Source organism: Trichosurus vulpecula, chromosome 2 (genome assembly GCF_011100635.1).
Source record: "Trichosurus vulpecula isolate mTriVul1 chromosome 2, mTriVul1.pri, whole genome shotgun sequence".
In the NCBI taxonomy this organism is placed as follows: domain Eukaryota; kingdom Metazoa; phylum Chordata; class Mammalia; order Diprotodontia; family Phalangeridae; genus Trichosurus; species Trichosurus vulpecula.
In genome coordinates this window covers 117,835,480-117,859,106 of record NC_050574.1, presented here as the reverse complement: position 1 = coordinate 117,859,106, position 23,627 = coordinate 117,835,480, and the positions used below count along the sequence as shown (strand labels likewise).

General features: G+C 39.7%; 1 protein-coding gene across 1 annotated transcript in view; it reads right to left on the bottom strand.

Moving 5' to 3' along the window:
* INTS4 (integrator complex subunit 4) overlaps nucleotides 1-13,585 on the bottom strand; it is a 98,045-nt gene extending 84,460 nt beyond the window's left edge. Inside the window, exons 1-4 of the mRNA XM_036745456.1 lie at nucleotides 13,440-13,585; nucleotides 11,254-11,448; nucleotides 8,413-8,530; nucleotides 5,877-5,983 (exon numbers count right to left, since the gene is read on the bottom strand). Of these exons, the coding sequence (XP_036601351.1) occupies nucleotides 5,877-5,983; nucleotides 8,413-8,530; nucleotides 11,254-11,448; nucleotides 13,440-13,493 (474 nt within the window). The 5' untranslated portion in view covers nucleotides 13,494-13,585. The remainder of the gene's footprint in view (nucleotides 1-5,876; nucleotides 5,984-8,412; nucleotides 8,531-11,253; nucleotides 11,449-13,439) is intronic.
* Nucleotides 13,586-23,627: the final 10,042 nt, after the last annotated feature.

Genomic DNA, 23,627 nt, shown 5'->3' with positions numbered 1-23,627 from the left:
GGTAGAAATGGGGAGAAAATTTGTAACTCAACATCTTGTGGAAATCAATGTTGAAAACTAAAAATATTAAATTAAAAAAATATTTTATAGCTGCTCTTTTCGTAATGGCAAAGAAGTGGAAACTGAGGTGATATCCATCAGTTGGGGAATGGCTAAACAATTTATGGAATATGAAAGTGATGGAATACTATTGTGCTGTAAAAAATGATGTAGCAGACGGTTTCAGGAATACCTCAGAAGATATATATGAACTGATGCAAAGTGGAGTGAGCAGAACAAGGAGACCATTGTACACGGTAACGGCAACATCACAACAGTGATCAAGTGTGACAGACTTAGCTCACTCTCTCAATATAATGATCCCTGACAATTCCAAAGAACTGATGATGAAAAACGCTATCCACACCTCCAGAGAGAACTGAGGAATTCAGAGTGCAGTTTGAAGCATTTTTCTTAGTTTTTCCCCCCAGAACATGGCTAACATGGAAACATGTTTTGCACAACTCTATCTGTATGATGGGTATCATACTTTTTGCCTTCTCAATAAGTGGAGAAGGGGGTAGAAGGAAGAAGAGAATTTGGAACTAAAAATCCCCCCTTCCACAGCCTCCTGCTCACGCGCTTCTCAGAAAGGCAGTTGGTTATTCACCACCTGACCCCTAGCCCTAGTGCACCCCTTGTCGCCTTCCTCTGCCTTTACTGAAGAAACACAAACTTTCTGAGACCTCTGGTTCAAGCAAAAAGGTTTTCTGGGCTATTAATAGAATGAAAAATAATTTTTTTAAAGAGGTCATTTCATTTTATCTCATCTTTTCTAATTCCTATTTTGTGAATGTTTTATAATGTACTACAGTAGTTACTGTAAATATACATCATTGGGGTTCCATGCTCAAAATTTTTTTACTTTTAGGGTATATGCTCAAAAAAGTTTAGAAATTACCAGGCTCAACAACAGGAAGTTAAGTACATATGGGAATACTCAAATGGCCAAACCCAGAGAGTTTGTCGTCAAACTAGAAAGAGGTTTCTAATGGAATATTCCAAGGATCTTGGCCCTGTGATAATTAAAATAGGACCACATATTTAGAGGTAAAAGAGACCTTAAAGCCGATCAAGCCCAGGCTCTTCACTTTATAGATGAAGGAACTGAGGTCCAGAGAAATTAAAGACTTGCCCAAGGTCACACAGGTAGTAAGGGCCACAGCCAAGATTTGAAACCAGGTCATCTGATTCAAAATCCAGTGCTAACCAATGGCTTAAATAAAGATACATACTGAATCCTTATCAAATTTGTGGAGAAGGACAAAGCTGGGAGGTATAGGTATAAGCAATGGGTAGAAATTGCAGGGAGGCAGATTTATGCTCGATGAAAAGAAAAAAGTCTAACAGAGCCACCTAAAAGTGGATGGTCTGTCTTTGGACATAGTGGGTTTCCTTTCACCAGAGGCTTTGAGTAAAAGCCCAATGACCATTCGTTAGATATGCTGTAGAATGAAACATTTTTCCTGTAAACCTTATTATACTGGGTGGCCTATAAGGTCTCTTCCAAGTCTAAGGAGTCTGTGAGTAGGCAGTAATGAATCAAAGTCAACCTGGAATGGGTATCTAATGGAAAGTCCTCCATCCCCCAAATCTAGTCAGGGCCTTGTGCCATTTAACATTTTTTTTTCAACAATTTGGCAGGAAAGGAATAAATATCAAGTTTTTAAAAATGGAATATGGCAAAAATTTGATGCAAACTTGGGAGAAAATAGAATTAAACCATTATCTTTATACAATATACCATGAAAAAATTCCAAGACTCAAACACCTAAAATTTTTTAAAAGCTAGATCAGAAAAATTAAAGAATAAGTTTTATAATTTTATAACTGGATAAGAGGGGGAAATCTTAACAAGTCACAATTTGAAGAAAGCTATAAAAAGAAAAAACAGACAATTTCAATGATAAAAATTAATAATAATGCATGATATGAACTGGGGAAAAAAAAACCTTTGCATTAGGTATTGCTGATCAAAATCTGGTAATTCAAATCCATATGAAATTTATACAAGACTGTAAAGCCCCTTGAGGATAGGGATTGTTTCTTTCTTTGTATTTGTATCCCCAGCACCTAGCACTGTGTCTTACATAGTAGGCTGCTTGCTGATTGTACTAAGAATAATTTTCTAATAGTTAAATGGTCTAAGTATTTAAAAAAAACTGTTCTCAAAAGCAGAAATGCAAACTATTGACAGCCACTTGAAAATGCATTCAAAATCACTAATAAAATTAAAACAACTCTGAGTTACCATAATATATCTAAACTGACAAAAATGGCAAAAGACAAAAAAATTCAGTATTGGTAGGGATATGGGAAAATAGGTATGCTAATTCACTGCCAGTGGGGCTATGAATTACTTCAACTATTCTGACAAGCAATATGAAATTATGCAATAAAAGTTGCAAAAAACATCCACACCCCTTGAGGGATTTCACTTTTACAAGTTTATACCCTAAGGAAGCTGTTAAAATGAAAATGCACCTGCATAAAAATATTGCAGCACTTTTTTAAATACGAAAAAACTGAAAACAGACTATGTGTCTAATGACTAGACAATGGCTAAGTAAATTGTGGTATGAATTTAATGAAATAGTATTGCCCTAAAAAGAATGATGAATTTGATGAATACTAAGACATATGTGGAGACTATATGAAATGTTAACAATGAAAAAAGTGGAACCCAAAAACCCCATGTTCCCATTGACAAAGCTTTGTCAATGAACAGAAAGGCTGCATTTCATAGTAAGATGTGGACTCAAATATTACCTCTGACATAGTATGCAGCTAAGTAGCCACAGGCAGAGCATTTAACCTCTCAATATTACAGCCAATTCTCTATGAGTATAAGTTATGGGTGAGTTGCTGATCTGCCCCATTGAAAGGAATTTCTAAATAAAGTTAACTGTGCTGATGAAATCACAAATTCCAATTTAGGAAAAAATGAAGATAGTAGTAAAACACCCAGCAAATAAAAAAATAACTATATGCTGTATGCTAAGACAAGTATTCCTCACATGTTACCACTAAACAATCCTGAAGGTGATCACTGGAAATAAATAGGGACAGAGGAGGATAGAGAAGAAAAACTGTAAGAGATTAAATGAGGGAAATAAACAATTAACTATCACAATTTTGAATATGAATGAGATGAACTCATAAAATGGAAGAGGTTGGCAGAATGGATTAGAAGGCAAAAATCTAACATGTTGTTTATAAGAAACACATTTGAAACAAAGACTGACACAGTTAAAATAAATGGTTAGAACAGAAGCTATTATTTTGATTCTAACTAATAAGCACTCCTAACAGATCACAGATAATTCCCCAATTATCATTTATACAGAAGGACTGGAAAATGGAGTGCCCCTGCTAATCTTCTACCATACATACATACATACATATACATACACACACACACACATATATATATGCTACAGATTACCCAATTTTAAAAAATTAGAATACCATAAGATGTACTAAGTCTTAGCTTCCTGTTTGTAAATTAGGGATAACACGTGTAGTAGTGTCTACACCTCACTGATGTCATAAAGATCAAATGAAATAGTGTGTGTAAAACAGTCCAGCAAAATTGCCAGAACCAGATTAAAATGTAATTGGGATATGTTTGAAAAATAAATTAAAATACAACATAACATAGATAAAGTTAATTTATGATTTTTTAAGTCAATATGCACAGCAGGGATCTATTTCTATTTGAGTCTGATACCCCTGATATAAAGCACTCTGAAAATCTTAAAGTCCTATATAAATATTAGTTATTAATTATTTACCTACCTTATGGGCTTGTTGTGAGGAAAGCACTTTATAAACTTAAGAATATGAATTATCCTAATCACTATCATGCTAGAGTAACAACAAAAAGAAGTATTATTTGAATTTTCTGGGTAGGTGAATTCTTCAAATTCATATAAATTTCTCTTTACAAACTGTACAAGTCATTCATTCTTTCAATATTTACTAAGCATTTGCTATGTGCAAAACATTTGCCTAAACCTTGATTTAGATGTCTTTCCAATTTAAAAAGTTCAAAATATCAAACTGAAAAATAAATATTTAAATCAAATCCTAAAAATGGAAAAAGATAATTTATGATAGTCTTCTATACCTATGCTTTATGTACCTTTCTAGTTCATTATTCTGAGGCCACAAATGATTTGCATGCCTCCCAGTGCCCACAATGGTCATCTGTACACAGGAAGCATATGATAAATGACTTGAACAAACGAGTGAGTTAACCTTACCACTTTTCCTACAGTTAAAAGTTTGTGCTACTGGGCTCATTTTCTTTCAAACAAGGTTTCTAACAGTTCACAGATGCAACATAACACAAAGAAAAAACATTTCACTTAATGTGATTAAGGAAATTATCACTAATCAGTAACAACTGCTGAAACCCTAACAGTCCTGCCAAGTACTACAGATGAAAGGGTCACCTTGTACTACTAAAAATCACTTTAGGAGCAAAGGTCTTGAGTCTTCTATGCAACAAAGAGGCAAATTCAAAACCCATATTAAGGATGGTTAAAAAAAAAAAAAGTTAGAGAAGCTACGACCACAGGACAGAAGACATCTCTTCAACAACGCCCACATACTGCATTCTCACCACTACTGACCAGCGCCGTCTGATGACACACAAGCTACCTACAGAACTCAAACTGGAATGAAATCACAGCTGGAAAGGATCAGATGTCTAGCTTTAAAATAATTTTTTAGAATAAAGTCACTTTTTTACTGTGCCTATCCTCAAATGTATTTAAAAAGGATGAATCAATCAGGTCCCAGAAATCAAAAACAGCTACCTAATTTCACAACTATTTTGATTCTTTTTCTTCAGAATCTCAAAACAGTCTTTTGAAAAGGTATTTATGAAGCACTCAGTGTATGAAGTGTTATGTAAATGCTATCCATAAATGAATGTTGATTAAGAAACAAGATTAAATTAGAAGAATAAGAGTTCCTATTTATGAAACATGGTTTTCAAAACACTCTCTTTACACTGGCCCTGTAGAGTAGGTTAACACAGATGTCATTATCCCCCTTTTAAAGGTGAGGAAGTTGGGCTCAGATTAAATCACAAGATCGAGGGCTAAGCTCTGACTCTATTCCATCGTGGCCATGTGATTGTAGGTAGTTCACCTAACGGTAATGCAACACTACAAAGCTCACAAGGATGCTGTAAGGAAACTAAAAGGTACAAACAGAAGGGAAATCAAGTCTCCTGATTGCTTGACTAATACTCTTATGATAACTCCAAGAATGTATGCTACCTGTTTTTCCTTTCAAAGCTGATTTAATTATTTCATTACTGAGATAACTCAATCATGAACTACAGTTTCAAAGGAAAAAAGGCATTAAAGAAATTATTGATGCCAGGTACCTCTCTGAGCCTGTTTCCTCATATGTAAAATGGGGATAATACAAGGACTATCGACTTCATAAGATTGTTGTGAGGAAAGTAAGCCTTAAAACTCTTTACAAACATGAGTTAATTAGAGAATATCTACAAGTAATCCAGGGACCTATGATTTTCCAAGTCAAGATTTTCTAAATACCTTTGTTCTTGTTTTTCCTGGAGAGTTTTGGTTATTTCCTTATCTAAAAAGTTAGTTAGCATCTTCCTCAATTAAATACAAAGTAAAAATGGAGTACTCTTTTAGAGATTATAAAAAAATGGATTTGGTAACTTCATGCATGAAAATATAAGACACAGAGACCAACTTTATTTGAATCAGAGCTACGGAATAAGCCACCATAAGAGATAATGCAAAATAATATATTTAAAAATAATTTTTTTAAAACTCATACTCTTTTACCTTGCAGGCGACATCAATCAGTCGTGCTTGAACAGCTGGATTCTCTGGAAGTTTAGTACCAATTGCTAACAGTGTGTCCAGAAGCTGAGCAAGGACCTGATGAGATTCTAAAAGCAAAGCAGAATTATAGAACATGAAAATGAGACAAGAGGATATATCTACTTGGTCATGAGAGTCTGGGAGTTTAAGTCTTGTCTCTCCAAATAAGCTGTAAGCATCGTGTGGATAGAAACCACGTCAAATTACCCTCAGTCTTCCCTGCCCCCGTCTATGCTAAATATATAGCAGAAACTCCATAAATACTTCTAAATTGATTGATTTTAACCAAATGAAGCCTTCAGAAAAGGCAGCCATATTTAGCGTATAGAACTTAGCCTCAAAGCCAGGAAGACCCAGGACGCTCAAGTCCTCCCTCTGACACTCTGGACAAATCACCCGTCCTCTCAGGTCTCTGGGCTGCTCTCTAATAGCCTTGACTGCAGCCCACTGCTGACTTCCTTTCCCACTCAAATCCCATCACTCCATGGTTCTAGCGCAGGGACAATATTAGCAGGAAAGAAATGAGGCCATTAAATGGAGCACTAGAATGGAAATAATTCAAGGAGAATCAGCTTTTGCTGCTACAAAGAATATACAATTCTTGCCCCGTTTAAGGCAAAGAATGGGGCCTGAACCGCATTAATTTTTTTTCTTTTTGAATCTATTTTCTAGAAAAAAAATTTCATTTGAAACAGAAAGAGTGCTTGATTGGGTTCTAGTCACAACCCAGCCTTTGCATCTTTCAGCCTGTAGTTTCCTCCTCTGAAAAGGTTAGATCAGGTAAGCCGAGATCACTTCCTACAACTGTAGGAACCTTACAGTCTTGTTCTTTTCACTCTCCATGTATGAAATTCACTCATTCTCAACCATATTTTTCTATAGGAAAAAGACATTTCCTGTACCTAGACAATGAATAACTTTCACTATTTAAAAAAAAATTTCCTTAGTCTTTAATAAGTAATTCCACAGAAGCTACAAATCACACCTGAGTACAAATGTTATTACAGTCTAACTTTAGTATAAGAAAAAAATTCCAATAAAAAAGAAATAATAAATACTTGCTGATGGGACTGACTTCTCTCTTACTACTGCAGACACTACCATCCTCTCACTGAACTAGGCCCTTACATAAGCACCTTCACTCGCCCTCATTCCATGTTTCCAATCTACCGGACTTCACATCTCTCATCTATGTTCGCTCCCCTCTCACCAATTACACAGCCACCACCCTAGTGGTTCAGGCCCTTACCACCACTCACCTGGATTACTGAAATAGTCTAATTGATCCCCCCACCTCAAGTCTCTTTCTGTGCCAACACGGCCTCCAAAGCGATTTTCCTAAAGCGGAGGTCTGAGCGTGTCACCTCCTTCCCATACCCACCCCCTCACCTACAGGCAATGAACTGGAGTAGTTCACTATTAACTCTAGGGTTAAATATAAAGTCCTCTGCATCTTAACCACCAGGCCCTTCCTACTTTTCCAGTCCTCTTAGACTTTACACCCTTCTTCAGAGTCAACAATCTGGTACCCTGGCCTACCAGCAATTTTTCAGACACGTCGCTTCATCTCTTACCATCTCCCATGCCTGAGATGCTTTCTCTCCTGCCTCCCACCTCCTGTGTTCCCTCAAATCCCACCTTCTAAAGAAGGCTTTTCCCTAGTCCCTCCAGCTGCTAGACCCTTCCCTTCTAAAACCATCTTATAAACAACTCTGAAAATATATCCTCTCTGTACCTAGTTATTTACACGCTATCTCCCCAACAGAATGTGGGAACCTGGAACACAGAGACTGCTTTCGCATTTCTGAATCCCCAGGCTTTTCACACTGTCTGGCATCTAGAAAGATCATAAGAAAAGTTCGTTTACTGACAGAATGGCTCACTTTTCCAGATAACATTTCATACGACAAGTCATTATAATGGGTAAATTTGCATATTCCACAAGAGTTTATTTGACTGCCTTCTCATTCTCACTCTTTAAAAAAATGTTGCTTAAACAATTCCTGGATTACTAGAAATAGAGCTACTCTTTTCAACTACAATAAACCTTTAAGTATGTCAAATAAATAAAAGTTTACACTTCTCCAAAAACGTTATGAGAAATAGCTATTTTTAAAATCTAAACTTAATATTCAGGTACTCATTTCACCTAAAATATCTTGTTTAGAACTAGCCTATATACATGACAGACAAGCAAGCAACACATCAAATTGTTTCCCCCTCTCCTCCAGAACAGAGAACTTTTAGCAGGCAGCAGCAAAAAGAGTAAGAGGGGAAACAAATTCTACACGAGGATAGATGTCATTAAATGGAACCAAAATTAAAACTGATTCTTGTTACCATGGCAGCTCCTGTAATTGGGACCCAATTTCAATTAAGAAAAATGCATTCCTCTTATCAATATTTTCTCCTGGCAATTCTGTCACCACCTGAAACTTTATAGAAAAGGAATCAAAGGTCTCTGTTCTGTATGTTGCTTTTAAAAACTGTAACTTACTTTCATTCTGAAGGGTGTTAATGGCATCATCCATGATACAGTCTGGGGAAAATCCCGCTGTCTTTGATAGCAAACCAAGCAATGAAGCTATTTTCAGTCTCACGGATGCATCATTTTCCTAGAACAAAAGAAGTGATTGTTACCTTTACACTCTTCTTTCAATTAATCATACACCAGCAGACTAAATGAAGCAAAGCATTAGAAGAGGTTCAGTAGCCCGTCTAGTCCAGGGCTTCAGTTCAGAACCACTGTGGCCGTAAGAGAAAACTGGGGCTTTCCACCCACTCCACCACCTGGCTGCCCAGTGAGATAGCACACAGCCAAAAACAGAAGGCCAGAGCCTTGGGCTACATAATGCTATATCCAATTTGTCAGAACTTAAGGAACTGGAACTTTGTTAACATGGGTACTCCATTAGAAAATCACAATAGTCCTCCAAGTTGGTACATCATTTTCAAGAGCTGCTGTGGATGAAACATTCCTCTCACAGGCAACAGTAATGGGTTTCTCCAATTCTCAGCCCTCCTTGTAGTTAATAAAATGTGAGCTTGTTGAAGGCACAGATTAGTTCTCTATTCTATTTGGCCTAACTGTGCTTGACACATAGTCGGCACTTAATAAATGTTTATTAAGACAAAGTGGCATAGTTGATAGAGTACTTGCCTTGAAGTCAAGAAGACCTAAATTCCAATGCTTTCTCAGCTGCCAACTAGCCGTGTGATCCTGGACAAGTCATTAAACCACAGTGTCTGGAACATAGTAGGTGCTTAATAAATGCCTGTGGACCAACTTAACCTCTCTCAGCTTCAGTTTTTTATCTGTACAATGGGGACAAGTTCAGAAGATTGAATACGAAACATGCCATTCACCTCCTGCTAGATAAATTGGGGGGAGGGGGAGGCGTGAGAGGAAACAAGCATTTATTAAGTGACTACTGATATGCCACAGGGCAGTTAGGTGGTGCAGTGGTAGAGTGGATGTCAGGAATACGTATCTTCCCAAGTTCAAATCTGATCTCAGACACTTATTAGCTGGGCAAGTTATTTATCTCCGTTTGCCTCAGTTTCCTCTGAGCTGGAGAAGGAAATGGCAAACCACTCTAGACTCTCTGCCAAGAAAACCCTAAGCAGGAGCACAAACAAGTGAGCAAAAACGGTAACTGTGTGCCAGGCACTTTACAAATATTGTTTCATTTGAGCCTTACACCAACCCTGGGCAGGTAGGCACCATTATCATCCCCATTGTACAACCGAGGACACCGAATGGGACAAACAGGCTAAGAAACTTGCCCATAACTGTACAGCCATTAAGGGTCTGAGGCAGGATCTGAACCCAGGTATTCCTGACTCTAGGCCCGGCTCTCTAACCACTGGGCCATCCAGCTGTGAGGTCTTCAGTAGGAAGACCAAAAGAAGACATTTCACATTTACGTACACAATTTATATCATGAATTTGCTCCTATCTTCTGGTACTTCGCAGACATCATGTCTCATTTCTCATTTAGATTATAAATCTCCCCACCTGGTACAGGGCTATGAATACAGAAGCACTCAATGAATACTCACAGAATGAGCAAGCTAACTCTACGAATGCTCCAAAGCACTTTGCAGCACAAAAACCGTGTGATCAATCTGACCTTTCATCAACTCACGCAACCTGTTTTAACTCATTTTGTAGAGCTGCTGTTTCTCACATACACACCCCGGCCAAAAGCAATCTCTTCCTCACCTGAACTCCTATAACACCACTGTGAGCCTCAATTATTTTACCTGCACAATCTACCTTCTATTCTGGATACTCGTCTGTCTTGTCTTCCCCACTACAAGTGTATCTCAGAGATACTGAGCACTCAGTTCCGGGCCACTACAATAAAGCCACTATCACAATAAAGTGAGCTCACGTGATTTTTTGGTTTCCCAGGGCATATAAAATTATGTTTACACTACACTGTAGTTACTAAGTGTGTAACAGCATTGTGTCTCAAAAAACAATGCACATGCCTTAATTAAAAAATACTTTATTGCTAAAAAATGAAACTTTCATCGGAGTCTTCAGGGAGTACTAGTGGAGAGTCTGGCCTTGATGTTGATGGCGGCTGACTGATCAAGGGGATGGCTGTTGAAGGCTGGAGTGGCTGTGGCAATTTCTTAAAACGAGGTAACTATGAAGTTTGCCACAATGATTGACCCTTCCTTTCTTGAACCCTTACAGGCCATTGCAGGGTTATTAACTGGCCTAATTTCAATACTATTGTGTCTCAGGGAATAGAGAGGTTCAAGGATGGGGAGAGACTGCTGGTTGGTGGAGCAGTCAGAAGACACACAACATTTATTAAGTTCACTGTCTTCTTTTGGCACAGCTTCTCCCTGCCCCCCCAACAATTATAAAAGTAACATCAAAAATCACTGATCACAGATCACCATAACAGATATGATAATAATGAAAAGGTTTGAAATATTGTAAGAATTAACAAAATGTGACACAGAGATATGATGTGAGCACATGCTGTTGGAAAAATGGTGCAGATAGACTTGCTTAACTGCAGGGTTGCCACAAACCTTCAATTTGTAAAAACAAAAATGAAAAAAAAAACGTAAACCCCCCCCAAAACACAATATCTGTGAAGTGCACTATCTGTTAAGACCTCTTTCTTTTACAACATCATTTCCTCTAGTTCTCTCCTATGTCAATCTACAATTTAGCCAAATGTCTTAAGCCAGTCCAGATTGGCAGGCTCTTCCAGAGGTTTACCACTCTTCTGACCCAGACTCTGAGAACCCAGAATCCCCCTACACCCCACAATGAGGCATCTCAGGAGGACTTCAGTGGTAGTCTCCTCACCTTGTAATAATGTTCCAAGAGAATTCTGACGACTCCCTCCACACTCTCTGCCTCCACTGGTTTCCGAGCAAACTGAAGGAGATATTGCAAGGCATCAGCTGGTGAAGTGGCTTTGCAGAGATCTATGTGGAGTGCTGCTGATTTACTTGGTTTTGTCAACCGGAGCTTCTTGGTTGCAATTTCTTCATGCTGTTGCTGCAATGGATTAAAGCAGATTATCTTGGCAATGGAAAATAAGAAAATAAAAAATACCTCCAGGCAACTCTCTAAAACTAAATTACAGATGAGTTGCCAAGTTCTACAGATTCTTCATATCTTTAGTGATTAGCAGTGCCTGGCACATCAGCAAGCACCCAATAAAGGCTTGTTAACTAATCCCATGGGACTGACCTCCCCACCTCAAATCTCACATGGCACTTTGTTTTACATTTCTCTAACAGACACATTCAGCAGCTAGGTGAAATATACAGAGTTCCAGGCATGGAGTCAGGAAGACGTGAGTGAAAATGTGGCCTCAAACACTTACTAGCATTATGATCCTGGGCAAGTCACTTAACCCTGTGTACCTCAGTTTCCTCATCTGTAAAAATGAGCTAGAAAAGGAAATGGCAAACCATTCCAGTATATCTGCCAAGAACATCCCAAATGGGGTCACAGAGAGTCATACACTTATGTACAGCTTAAAACTTAGAACACAACAGGTATATATATATATATATATATATATATATATATATTAACATCGTAGACTCATTCTTAACTCCTCTCTTTCTTTCACCCTGACGTTATCCAATCAGCTGACAAATTTTGCTGATTCTACCTCCACATCTCTACCACTTGTCTTGTTCTCTCCACTCACACAACTAGTTCACAGACCCTCATGTCCTTTTGTCTATACTACTGTAAATCTTCTTAATTGGTCCGCCTATATTCAAACTCTGCTCTCTAACCCATTTTCCAAACTGCCAAACTAATATTCCTAAAGCCGTGTATAGGGTATCTCGTCGATACATAGTTGCTCAAATGTCATTTTTCCCATTAGACTGTGAACAACTCCTTAACAGAATGGACTGATTTTGCCTGTCTTGTATTCCCAGCACACACTAATGCCAGCTAACTCACCCATTTTTAACCTCCTCATTCTTTTATTCAAGAAGCTTCTGGGGCTCCTTATTGCTTCTTGGATAAAATACGAACACCTCTCCTCGGCATTTAAAGTTCTTAACAATTTGGCAGTACCCTATCTCTAACACATTACTCTCCATACACCACATTCCACTAACAGTCTCCTTATCTTTACACAACTTTTCCCCCTGTGCCTGGAATGCTCTACTTCCTTACCTCGACGTCTGCAATCAAGACCCACTTTCTACAAGAGCTATGTTTCTGCTTCTCTAGGCCACAGCCTGGGAAATGTCACTTTTTATTTATTTTACATATACTTTGTATCTATATTCTGCCTACTGTTCTTTTCCGCCCAATAAAATAAAGCTTTCGGGACACCTTGTGTATTTCTCCGGGGGCAGAGGCCACATAGCTTTGGTCTTTGTATCTGCTTCACGTACAAGGCGCTTATAAATAAATGCCTCTACTCTAGAACCTTGTCCTCGGTCTACGTGGACACGTGGCCCAGGTCGGCTGGTCTAACTAGCCCACTGTAGGGATGAGCTGACCGAGGCCCAAAGCGTTCATGTGTCTATCACATTCCTCTACTACAGAGTGAGTTCCTTGATGGGCGGGATGGTGCCTTAGGTTCTCGTTTATCTTCTCCTAGGACTGAGCTCTCTCGGTAGGAGCATACTGTTTGCTGACCACAAATACAGGTTGGGACCAGAACAAAAGCAAAAAGGGAACTTCCTAACAATTAGTGTTGGGGCGGGGCGGGACTTGTGCTCAGGTATGGGCTGGGCTAGGTGACCTCTGAAGTCTCCCCCAACTCAGATGACCCTCACTCCTTACAGCCCTAACAAGTAGGCAAAGAGAAAATCACTGTGCCCATTTTACAGAGGAGGAAACTGAGGTCCAAGGAGAAAGCATCGGCGAGACAGATGAGGAACTAGGAGCCGGGTGTTTTGACTACCCCGAGCTGGCCAGGCCTCGAGAGAACCCCTCGGAGGTCTCGCCCTGGGACCCAGGAACCTGCTCCCCAGCAGCTGGGGCGCTCCCCCAGGCCGAGGGCATTTTACCTGGACAACTTTGGTGAACTCTTCATACACCCGCTTCTTTAGATGCGCGGCCATGGCGGCAGCTGGAGCAAACAGCACCTCCACTGCCGCCTTTCTCTTCCGGGCCGGCCCTTCCCGGCCGCCGTAGCCTCGACCGGGCCCCCACCCCCTCCAGCGGCGTAGAGCCCCACCGAGCGCGGGCGGGGAAGGGAAGTGGAGGTCGGAGATAGAACTAGGACGCCAGTATCCCACAATGCAGCGGGGAAGGAGGCGTGGCGTGGATAAAGTGCTTTTCCCTTCCACTCTAGGCACGCGATCTCCCGCGCCCGCCCCCACTCCCCCCGCGACAGATGAGCCTCGTGCGACTTCGGGAATGAAAACAAGTGGAGAGAAGGGAAAAGGGGAAGAGGTGGAGAGGTAGCATGAGGAGGAGGCGGGGCTTAGGTGGGCAGGTAGCCAGTGAACGACTGCAGACGGCCGCGGCGCGTAGTAATTGGGTGAGAGCTCGTGGGGGGGGGGGGGGGGGAGAGGGAAAGGGCCGGGCTAAACTTGGAGCCAGCGGAAAAACGCGGAGTCGGATTTAGCCCTGGAGCTGAAGAGAGAGAGCGAGCTCGGGTTCAGTGAGCTAGGCCAGGTGCTGGCTAGGGGCTGGGCCTGGGGTGACCGAGGGGAAGCAGTCCAGGTGGAACTGAGGAGAGGATGCAACTAATTAGGGCGGAGTTTTTGTGAAGGGGAAGGGGGTATGGGGGGAATGTATGAAAAGGGAGGATGTCTGAGGAAGAGGGGAAGGGGATAGCAGAGGGAGTGGGGGATTGTGAAGGGTGGGGGGTGGGAAGGGACATGGAGGGATTTGGGAATGGAGAGTAGGGAGAAGTGTGCAGGGACGGGGAGGGAGTGGGGGAATGTGTGTGGTGGGAGGATAAGAGAAGGTAGGGAGTGAAGGATGGAAGTGGGAGAAGTGGGGGATGGGATGGGGGAGGGAGGGAGGGTGGAGGGGTGTGAATGGGGCAGGGTGGGCAGAAAAGGCGTGGGTAGAGGCTGGGGGCGGAGATGGGGATCTGAGTAAAGGAGGAGGGAACGTGAAGGGCAGAGACGGAAGAGGGGAGAGTGGGTAGGGAGAAAGAAGGAGGAAATTGTAAGAGGGAGAGGAGGCTATGAAGGTAGATGGTGGGAGATGTAAAGAAAGTGAATGTGTTGGGGAGTGGGGAGAAAGGGTGGAGGGTGGGGATAGCTGATGGGGGACAAGAGAGAGAAAGGTTATGGGAAGAGAGGGAGGACATAGAGATTTGTAAGGGGAGGGGAGGGGGAAGTTGTTGGGACATGTAAGAAGAAAGGATCAAGGCACAGAGGAAAAAGGGAGTGGATGTGGGGCTGTGGTAAGAGGGAGTGGAAGTATGTGTGAAGGAAATGGGGGTGAGGGGTCCAGGAAAGAGGATTATGTGAGAATCTGTGAATTGGAAGGAGATTTGGGGAGGATCTGTGTGAGGGGGAAGGGGAGATGTCCTTAGTCGGGTATAAATATTCTCCTGATAATTTATCTTGGGTTCTCAGAGACTTTGCCAGCAGAACTCAAGCTCTGGCTGGAGCCATCTTCAGTCGTCCTGATTTATATTTTGCCACTGGATCCAGATGGCTCTGAAGGAGAGGGTGAGGCTGGAGACTTCGCACAGCCCTCCCTCACTTGAATACAATTCATTTGCAAGTCATGGCATCACCTTCTTGATGCCATGGCCCTCTTCAAGAATAAAGGACCAACAACAACAAGCTCTGGCAGGTCCTGCCCAGCTGCAGAGCTTTCCAGGATTGGCCTATCAATGAATGTTGTCATTTGAGAACCCAAATTGGTCCCAGCACTGGTAGGGGTGCCCTCATGATGAGATCAGTCTTTTTTGGAGTATCTGCAGAATAGATTGGTCAGGAGAGACACCAAAGAAAGGAGTTTAGTTAGAGGCTATGTATCACATCAGTCCATGACTGAGAGAAGGAAGAGGACACCAATGCAGGGTGATAACAAGAAATAGCAGTGCAGTTTGATATGGTAGTAAAAACACTAGCCTAGGGTTCAAATCCCACCTCTGATGCTTATTACTAATGTAACCTTAGCCAGGTCTCTTAACTTCAATAGTCTTGATTTGATTTCTTCACCTGTAAAATGAGAGATTTGGACTACATGGCTTCTGAAATTCCTTCTAGCTCTAGATTTATGAATTCTCTAGCATTTCAAAGTAGTAGGAGCTCAGTGTTGCAGGAATTTAAAGAAGAGAGAGAGATCAACAAGACTTAAAAGATCATAAATCTAGAACTGAGAGGTACATCAGAGACGATCTAGTCCAACTGCCTTATTTTACAGATGAGGAAACAATGTGGTAGTTACATGACTTGACCAAGATCAAAAAAGATAGTAATTTCAGATTTTAACTCAGGCTTGACTTTAAGCTTTTGAGTTAGTGTGAGTGGGAGATTTTAAAATGCCATTAAAAGAGAGAGAAGTCAGGAGGGTCAGTAGGTTGGGAGAAGGTTGTGAATTCAGGACATGCTAAGTTGAAAGGGGATTGTGGAGCCTGGAGCAGAGGGAAGAGAAAGTCTTGGGGATCATCTTCATAGAAGCAGTAGTTGAAGATGTGAGAGTATGTGCATGTGCTTTCTCAAGAAATGTATTGAAAGAAGAGTAGGGGTGTAATGATTGAATTTTAGGGATTCAATTAGGGAGTAAGAGAAAATGCTAGAGAAGGATGAGGAGATAGGCCAAAAGTATATAGAAGCCAAGAATTTCAAGGGGTAGAATCTTTGCCATCCTTATCCCATGAGACATCTGGAAAAGCAATAAGAGCAGTTAGGCAGTAAGCTAATGGGAATGTCATGGGGAATAAAGTCCCTGATGTTCTCTCATTCATGAGTTCCCTACAGCTTTACTAGTTCCTCTAAGCATCTCACACTTTTGTGATCAGTACTTTAGCAGGTAATTGTATGAAAAATGATACTTGCATTTTAACTGTTTTCTAGGACGTTATTAACAACTTGTTCTAACTCATAGGATCCTTTATACACTACTTCCATATAGACTGACTTGTGAAAGAGTTTGGGGTTAGAAAAAGTTCAATTTACATCAGAGTTAAACTTTCAAAATATATTTAAAGAAAAACTTGGTGTGAGTTAACAAGGAGCTAGGGTCCTCATGATCCTCCTAATAAAGAGCAATAGAAACATCAAAAAGAAACAAAAATTCTACAAGAAAATTAGAACTGACCAAAAAGACAATAAACTGAAGAAAATTCTAAAATAATTTTTAAAAAGTTATTGAAATAAAGAAGGGGGAAATGTCAGGAAGAAGGCACACTGAAACAGTGTCAGAAGTTCCATCTGCAACAACACAAAGAATCTTTAGAGACGTGCTCACATAGACACACTCAAAGAATTAAAAGAAGAACCAAACTTAGAAAAAAAGGATTCCTAGAGGAAAGAAAAGAAGAATTGAATGCAGCTAAGAAATCCCAGGAGGACGTAACAAAAAAAAAAACTTTTAAAACTAGAAAATTACTTGGAGGATTTGAAAATTTCACCGGATATGGCCAAAAGCAGAATTAATACAGTGGAGCAAAGAGCAGCAAGATAATACAATTCAAGTAGAAAAGCAAGTTCAAAAAATAATTCACCTTGTGAACTGATCCAGCCATTCTGGAGAGCAATTTTTAACCGTGCCCAAAGTACTATAAAACTGTGCATACCCTTTGATCCAGCAATGCCACTGCTAGGTCTATATCCCAAAGACATCCAAAAAAAAAGGGAAAAGGACCTGTTTGTATAAAAACATTTCTAGCAGCTCTTTTTGTGGTGGCTAAGAATTGGAAATCAAAAGGATGCTCATCAATTGGGGAATAGCTAAACAAGCTATGGTGTATGATTGTAACAGAATATTACTGTGCTATAAGAAATGACAAGCAGGATAATTTCAGAAAAACTGGGAAAGGCTTACGTGAACTGATGCATATTGAACAGAATCAGGAGAAAATGTTGTACACAGTAACAGCAATATTGTTCAATGAAGAACTGTGAATGACTTAGCTATTATGATCCAAGACAATTCCAAAGGACAAATGATGAAACATGCTATCTGAGTCCAGAGAAAGAACTGATATTGACTGAATACAGAATAAAGCATGCTATTTTTCATTTTCTTTCATTTTTTTCTTTTGAGTCTTGTACAGAATGACAAATATGGAAATGTTTTACACAATTGCACATGTATAACCTGTATCTGATTGCTTACTATCTAAGGGGGAGGGGCGGGGAGAGGAATAGAATTTGGAACTCAAAACTTTAAATAAAAATGTTAAAAAAGAAAAAAATAACTCACCTGTGAAAAGATATGTAAGCATTACAGAATAATGTTATAGATTCAGAGGACTGATTAAGGAAAGGGAACTTCAGAATTATTAGCATCCCAAAACACATTAAAAAGTAAAATAATCAGGTTACCTATTTCAGAAAATTAATCAAGAAAGTTCCCCAGAACTATCTATAATGGTACTATTAAAACGGAAAATATGAGGAATATAAAGATATTCAAAATAGAGCAATATGTGAAGAAAGTAGATTTAGAACATCAACACATATTTTGAATACTTCAAGGATCCATGCTTTCATTGGTGTGAATGCACTCTTCATTGACACCTGTCACCACAATCCCCTCCATGCCATAATAGAAAGTTTCATGATTTGCTGTGACTAAAAATAATTCATTACTTCATGATCAACCTACTAATTGATGAGCCTTTCTGAACTTAGTTAGGCTGATCCTTGAATAATAAATGTAGTCAATTTCCTGACCCATATTAAAGCTTTTCCAGAAGTAGTACTTCCTAGCATAGCCCTCAAGAACTCAGGGTAACCATGCCATGAGGAGATGACAACCCCTATAAAACTTCAAAGATAGAAAAGGACCCAGAGTTATTGTTCTTATTTTATTAAAATGCATTCTTTTAAAAACGAAATAGTTCCAATTACATGGCTTTCATTTAGCTTTAAATTATTTGTTTTTGTTTGCATTTGCTGAGATTGTTGAGTTTATAATTTAAAAGAAAACAATACATATAGATAATTTAACATTGGTTTTAAAACATATGCAAAATCGATTTGCCATACAAGGTCTTGTGCTTTCTAACAGTCAAATGAGGCTTATAGATTGGGTGTCAAAACCAGCGCATTTCTCTATCCACCTTGTCCTTGATGAGGATTTTTCTCAATAATTTGGGCTCCCAAAATCAGTAAGATATAGAAGGCCTCTCCACCTTACAAATGTCCCCACCTGTGAAGATTTTCATTTTACAAATAAATAAGAATTTGTTCATTAAAATAAATATTTCTTTGAGGAAAAGCTTGATGTCATCAGGAACCACTTTAAGTCAAGGGATATGTCATCACTAAGCTAGGGCCCCAAATACCACTTCCCAAGAACCTGCTTGCCACATCATGTTGAACTCAGCATTGTGGCACATCCTTTTTTTTCTGACTAGTTTCATCATCTACCTATTTCAGAGGGCTAAGTTGCATCTTACATGTGTAGGGTAGACATGTAATGGTAATAATGGCTCACATTTCTATGGCACTTTAAGGTTTGCAAAGAACTTCCCTCATAATATTGAGGTTAGTGTTGAAAGTATTATTATCCCAGTTTTACTGATAAGGAAACAGACTCCAAGAGGGGAAGTGACTTGCCCAGAGTCCTAGCTAGTAAATGTCAATAGGACAGTGTTGAACCCAAGTCTTTTTTTTCCATTGCAACATGGTCTGTCTTTTAAAATCACATTTGAGGTAACCATTGAGCTACAAATTGACTAGCATCCATGTTTTTCTGAACTCACAATTTCTCAGTGTGTGCAAAAGATATTAATGGTTCCTGGATGTGAATGGGGTTGCTAGAGTCTTTACACCCTGTCCTTAAACTTCTTTTTCTCCCTTCTTTACGAGATTTATTAGGGCTACTTGGCCAATTCCTAGAAAGCTGCGATTTTTGTTGATGTCAGTGCTTCTCCAAAGACAGAGTCAGTGTCTGGCAGAGCCATCACTGGTACTCAATGACTCCATCTACTGATGGCTCAGTTGACCATCAGAATAGTTAGAGCCTTGGCTTGTGCCTCTGTAGTTTAAGTCTATCTTGGGAAGAACCCTGAATTTGGAGTTAGGAGACCTAGGTGTAAGTATCAAGTCTCCATCTTATGTGATCCTCAGCAAGTCACTTCACTTCTAAGCCTCAGTTTCCTTATCCATGAAATGCAAATAATCTTTTCACCATTTCATTGTTGTTGGAAGTATAAATCTCAAAGCAGTATAGAAATGGGAAACAGCTGTAAGTACTATCTACTGTTTCCAACTAAGAAAGATAGTTGTGGCACGTTGTTTTCATAGGTGCATTCCTAGAAAAGTTTTAATTGGCAAATAAAGGTGCATCACTCCAGATGTACGAAGTTATATTGCTAAAATCATCATTGATGGGCAATTTGCCTGGGCCTCTCCTTTTAGCTGATTTTTCCCTATATAATAATTATTCATGTATTTGTTCTCCCTATTATGTCATAAGTTGCTTGAAAACAGAATCCATAACCTCTCCTTGTAGCCCTTTCACCTACCACATTACTCTGCATGTAGAAGGCATTTTGTGCTTGATAAGTGACTGAAATCAAAAAGCACATATTAATTGCTTATTGTATGTAGTGGAACTGTGGGTACAAAATAAAATATGAAACTGTCTCTACCCTTAAGGATCTCATGTTCTGTGAATGAAGCAGACATGCCTCCATGATGGCAAAGAGCAACGAACTTGGGGGCTGGGGTGGAGTAGGAGAGAGCAGCCCTCTCTCCAATCTTCAGCTCCCGTATCCAATAGGAAAGAGTAGTAAATGGCATCTCCCTTAATCCAAATCAAGGGTCCATGACTCCAAACTGGAGATAGAGTCAGGAACATCTGGTACTTCCTGTTCTGTTGTTCCCCCAAACTAGTTTCTCACACAATACAAGTTCATTAGTCCTCATGAGTCTGGTTATGCATCCAGTGGTCATACATAAACCAGCAAAGGACCTAGATCTGTTTTCCTACAGAAAGTTGAGTTAGTACTTATAGGGGAAAATTGAGGGGAAGAGTAGTATATTAGATTTACTTACAGGTTCTACCTTGCAAAGAGGCACCATCACTCCAAGAATCTCCATTAGAACTCTTCCCCACAAAGGGCATATTCTCTTGGTCAGGGACCACCTGCCCTGCTTCACTGTCTGCCAGAAACTAAATACTAACTGACCATGTGTTGTCTTACCCTTCAAATGTGAGCTCTTTAAGAGGATCTAGCTTGATTTTTCTGTTTCTGTCCTCAGCTCTTAACATAGTGCTCAACACATAATAAGTACTTAATAATTTTTTTTCCTATTCTAATGTATGTGTACGAAAGAGGATCCTGGTTAGAGTTGCAAAATAAAAAAGTACGTCTGAGAATGTTGCTGTTGAACAAGATCTTGGAACAGTTCGATCCTCTCACTTTGGAAGAAATAGACCTTTGTGAGACTTAGCCAAAGTCTCTTACTAGTAGGTCCAGGACTGTCAGGTTTGACCATGTTAAGATAAGGCAGCATTTTCTGGTAACTGAAGTTAAAGTTTCTATTCCAGACACCCTGAGAGTTGGCTTTTCTTTATCTTTTGAACATTTTCTCCTTTATTATTCTTGATATAGATTCCTGACACAGTCAAGATGCTAAGAAAAAGAGATAAAGGAATCATAACATATATATATAGCATTTTACAATTTGAAAGGCATTTTACATACATTATTCAATAAGCATTTGTTAGTAAGCACTTAAAATGTGCCAGGCATTGTACTGAGCACAGGGTATACGATACAAAAATAAATAGTCTCTAGCCTAAAGGAATTTATAGTCCACCAGAGGAAACAACAGATACAAATATGTGTGTGTGTGTGTGTTATAATGCAATTTCCAGAGGAGAGGGCAACTTCATTTGGAATATCAATATAGGAATATAGGCCTCCTGTAAGGAGGTGATGTTTGAGATGAGCCCTGAAGGAAGATAGGGATTCTAAGAGGCAGAGATGAAGAAGGAATATATTCCAAGGCATGGGGAACCACCATAGAACCATAGGACAATGCCAGAGTCCTCTAACTTTTTCTTGGGCTTTGCTATATTTTTATGCAAGTTATTTTCACTAACTATATTGCAACTCAAGGCTCTGTCCTGGGCTCTCTGCTTGCTATACTATCTCACTTGATGATCTCATCATCTTCCATGGATTCAATTATTTATGCAGATGATTGCCAGTCGCAATCCCTATTCTGAGCTCCAGGCTCACGTTGCTAACTGTCCATCGAACATTTCAAGCTGAATATCCTATAAATCTGTTAAATTTGTCCAAAACAACTCATCATCTTTCCCTTCTCATACTCCTTTTCTCAACTTCCCTATTGCTCTTGAGGGCAACACCACCCCAGTTACCTATACCCATACCCTCAGTGTCATTCTCAACTCCTCATCCTCACCCCACATATTCAATTACTTGTCAAATTTTGTCATTTTTATCTTCACAACCTCTTCACTCACACAGCTACCACCCTAGTTCAGGTAATTACCTCTCACCTAGACTATTGCAATAGTCTACTAATTGGTTTCCCCACTCCAATCCAGCCTCCACAGAGTTACCAAAGGGATTTTCCTAAAGCATAGGTCTTAACAAGTCAATCCACTCAGACTCCAGTGGTTCCCTATTACCTACGAGAGCAAATATAAAATCCATTGTTTATTTAAAGCTTTTGGCACCCTGGCTCTTTCCTACCTTTCCATTCTTCTTAGACTTTATTCCCCTCCACTTACTCTATAACTCAGCTGTACTGGTTAAATTAATGTTCCACAAACATGACAAATACTGTAGTCTTACCTCCTGCATTTGCCTTGACTGTGAAAATCCCTCACTTCCTTAAAGACCAAATGCAAATGTCACTTTCTGCTGGGGGCCTTTACTGTCTCCCCTGCTACTAGACTCCTCCCCTTCAAAGTTTCCTTCCATCTACTCTTTATGTATCTTGTATATGCCTATTTATTTGCAAATTATCTTCCTAAGAATGTAAATTCCTTGAAGACTGTTTTTGCCTTTCTTTTTATCTCCAACACTTAGCAAAGTGCCTGGACCATAGTAAGCACTTAATAAATGTCAACTAATTAATCAGCTAATGGAGATAGAAGATGGAATATCTTATATGAAAATGAATAACTGAAAAGACACTTATTAAGTTCTTACCTTGTGCAAAGCACTGTGTGAGAAAGAGTGCATAGGCCAATTCATCTAGAATATACAGTGTATGAATATGTAATAATTTTTGAAAGTTAGGCTGGAGCCAGATTTACATAATGTCTTAAATACCAAATAGGGGAGTTTGTATTTTGTCCTAGAAGCAACAGGGAGCCATCAAAACTTGAGTAAGAGAGTGACATGGTCAGACCTATGCTTTAGAAATATCAGTTTAACAGCTACGTGGAGGATGGATTGGAGACAGGAGAAATAAGGCAGACAGAACAATTACAATGCTGTTGTAGTAGTTCGGGTACGGGAAGAGACCTGAATTAGGAAAGTGGCAATGTGAACGGAGAGGATGTGTAAGAGATAAGGAGATAAAAATCAAGAAGACTTGGCAACTGATTGGATATTCAGTGTGAGGGAATGTGAAGAGTCAGGTACAGCATCAAGATTCAGAATGAGGGTGGACTACAAGAATGAGAGTACCCTCAACAGAAATGAGAGTTAGGAAGAGGAGAAGACATGAGGGAGGAAGGTAAGTTCTGTTTTGGATCTGTTGCATTTGAGATGCCCAGTTGGTATTCAAATATTCAATGTGCAGTTGATAATACTGGACAAGTTCAGAAGGCCAACTATTTAGATTTGAGAGTCAAATGCATAGAAATGATAGCTGAACCCATGGAAACTAGTGATATCATTGAAAGAAAGGGCCCAGGACAGAGCCTTAATAGTCATCCACTGTTAAGAGAGTGGGACAGGGATAATGACAAAGCAAAGGAGACTGAAGAAGTAACCAGGCAGGCAGGGGGAAAACCCAGAGAGGAGAGAGTATCCTAGAGAAAGGGGGGCGGGGTAGAGTCAACATTGTCAAGATGCAAAGAGGTCAAGAAAGTTGAGGACCAAAAAAGCCATGGATTTG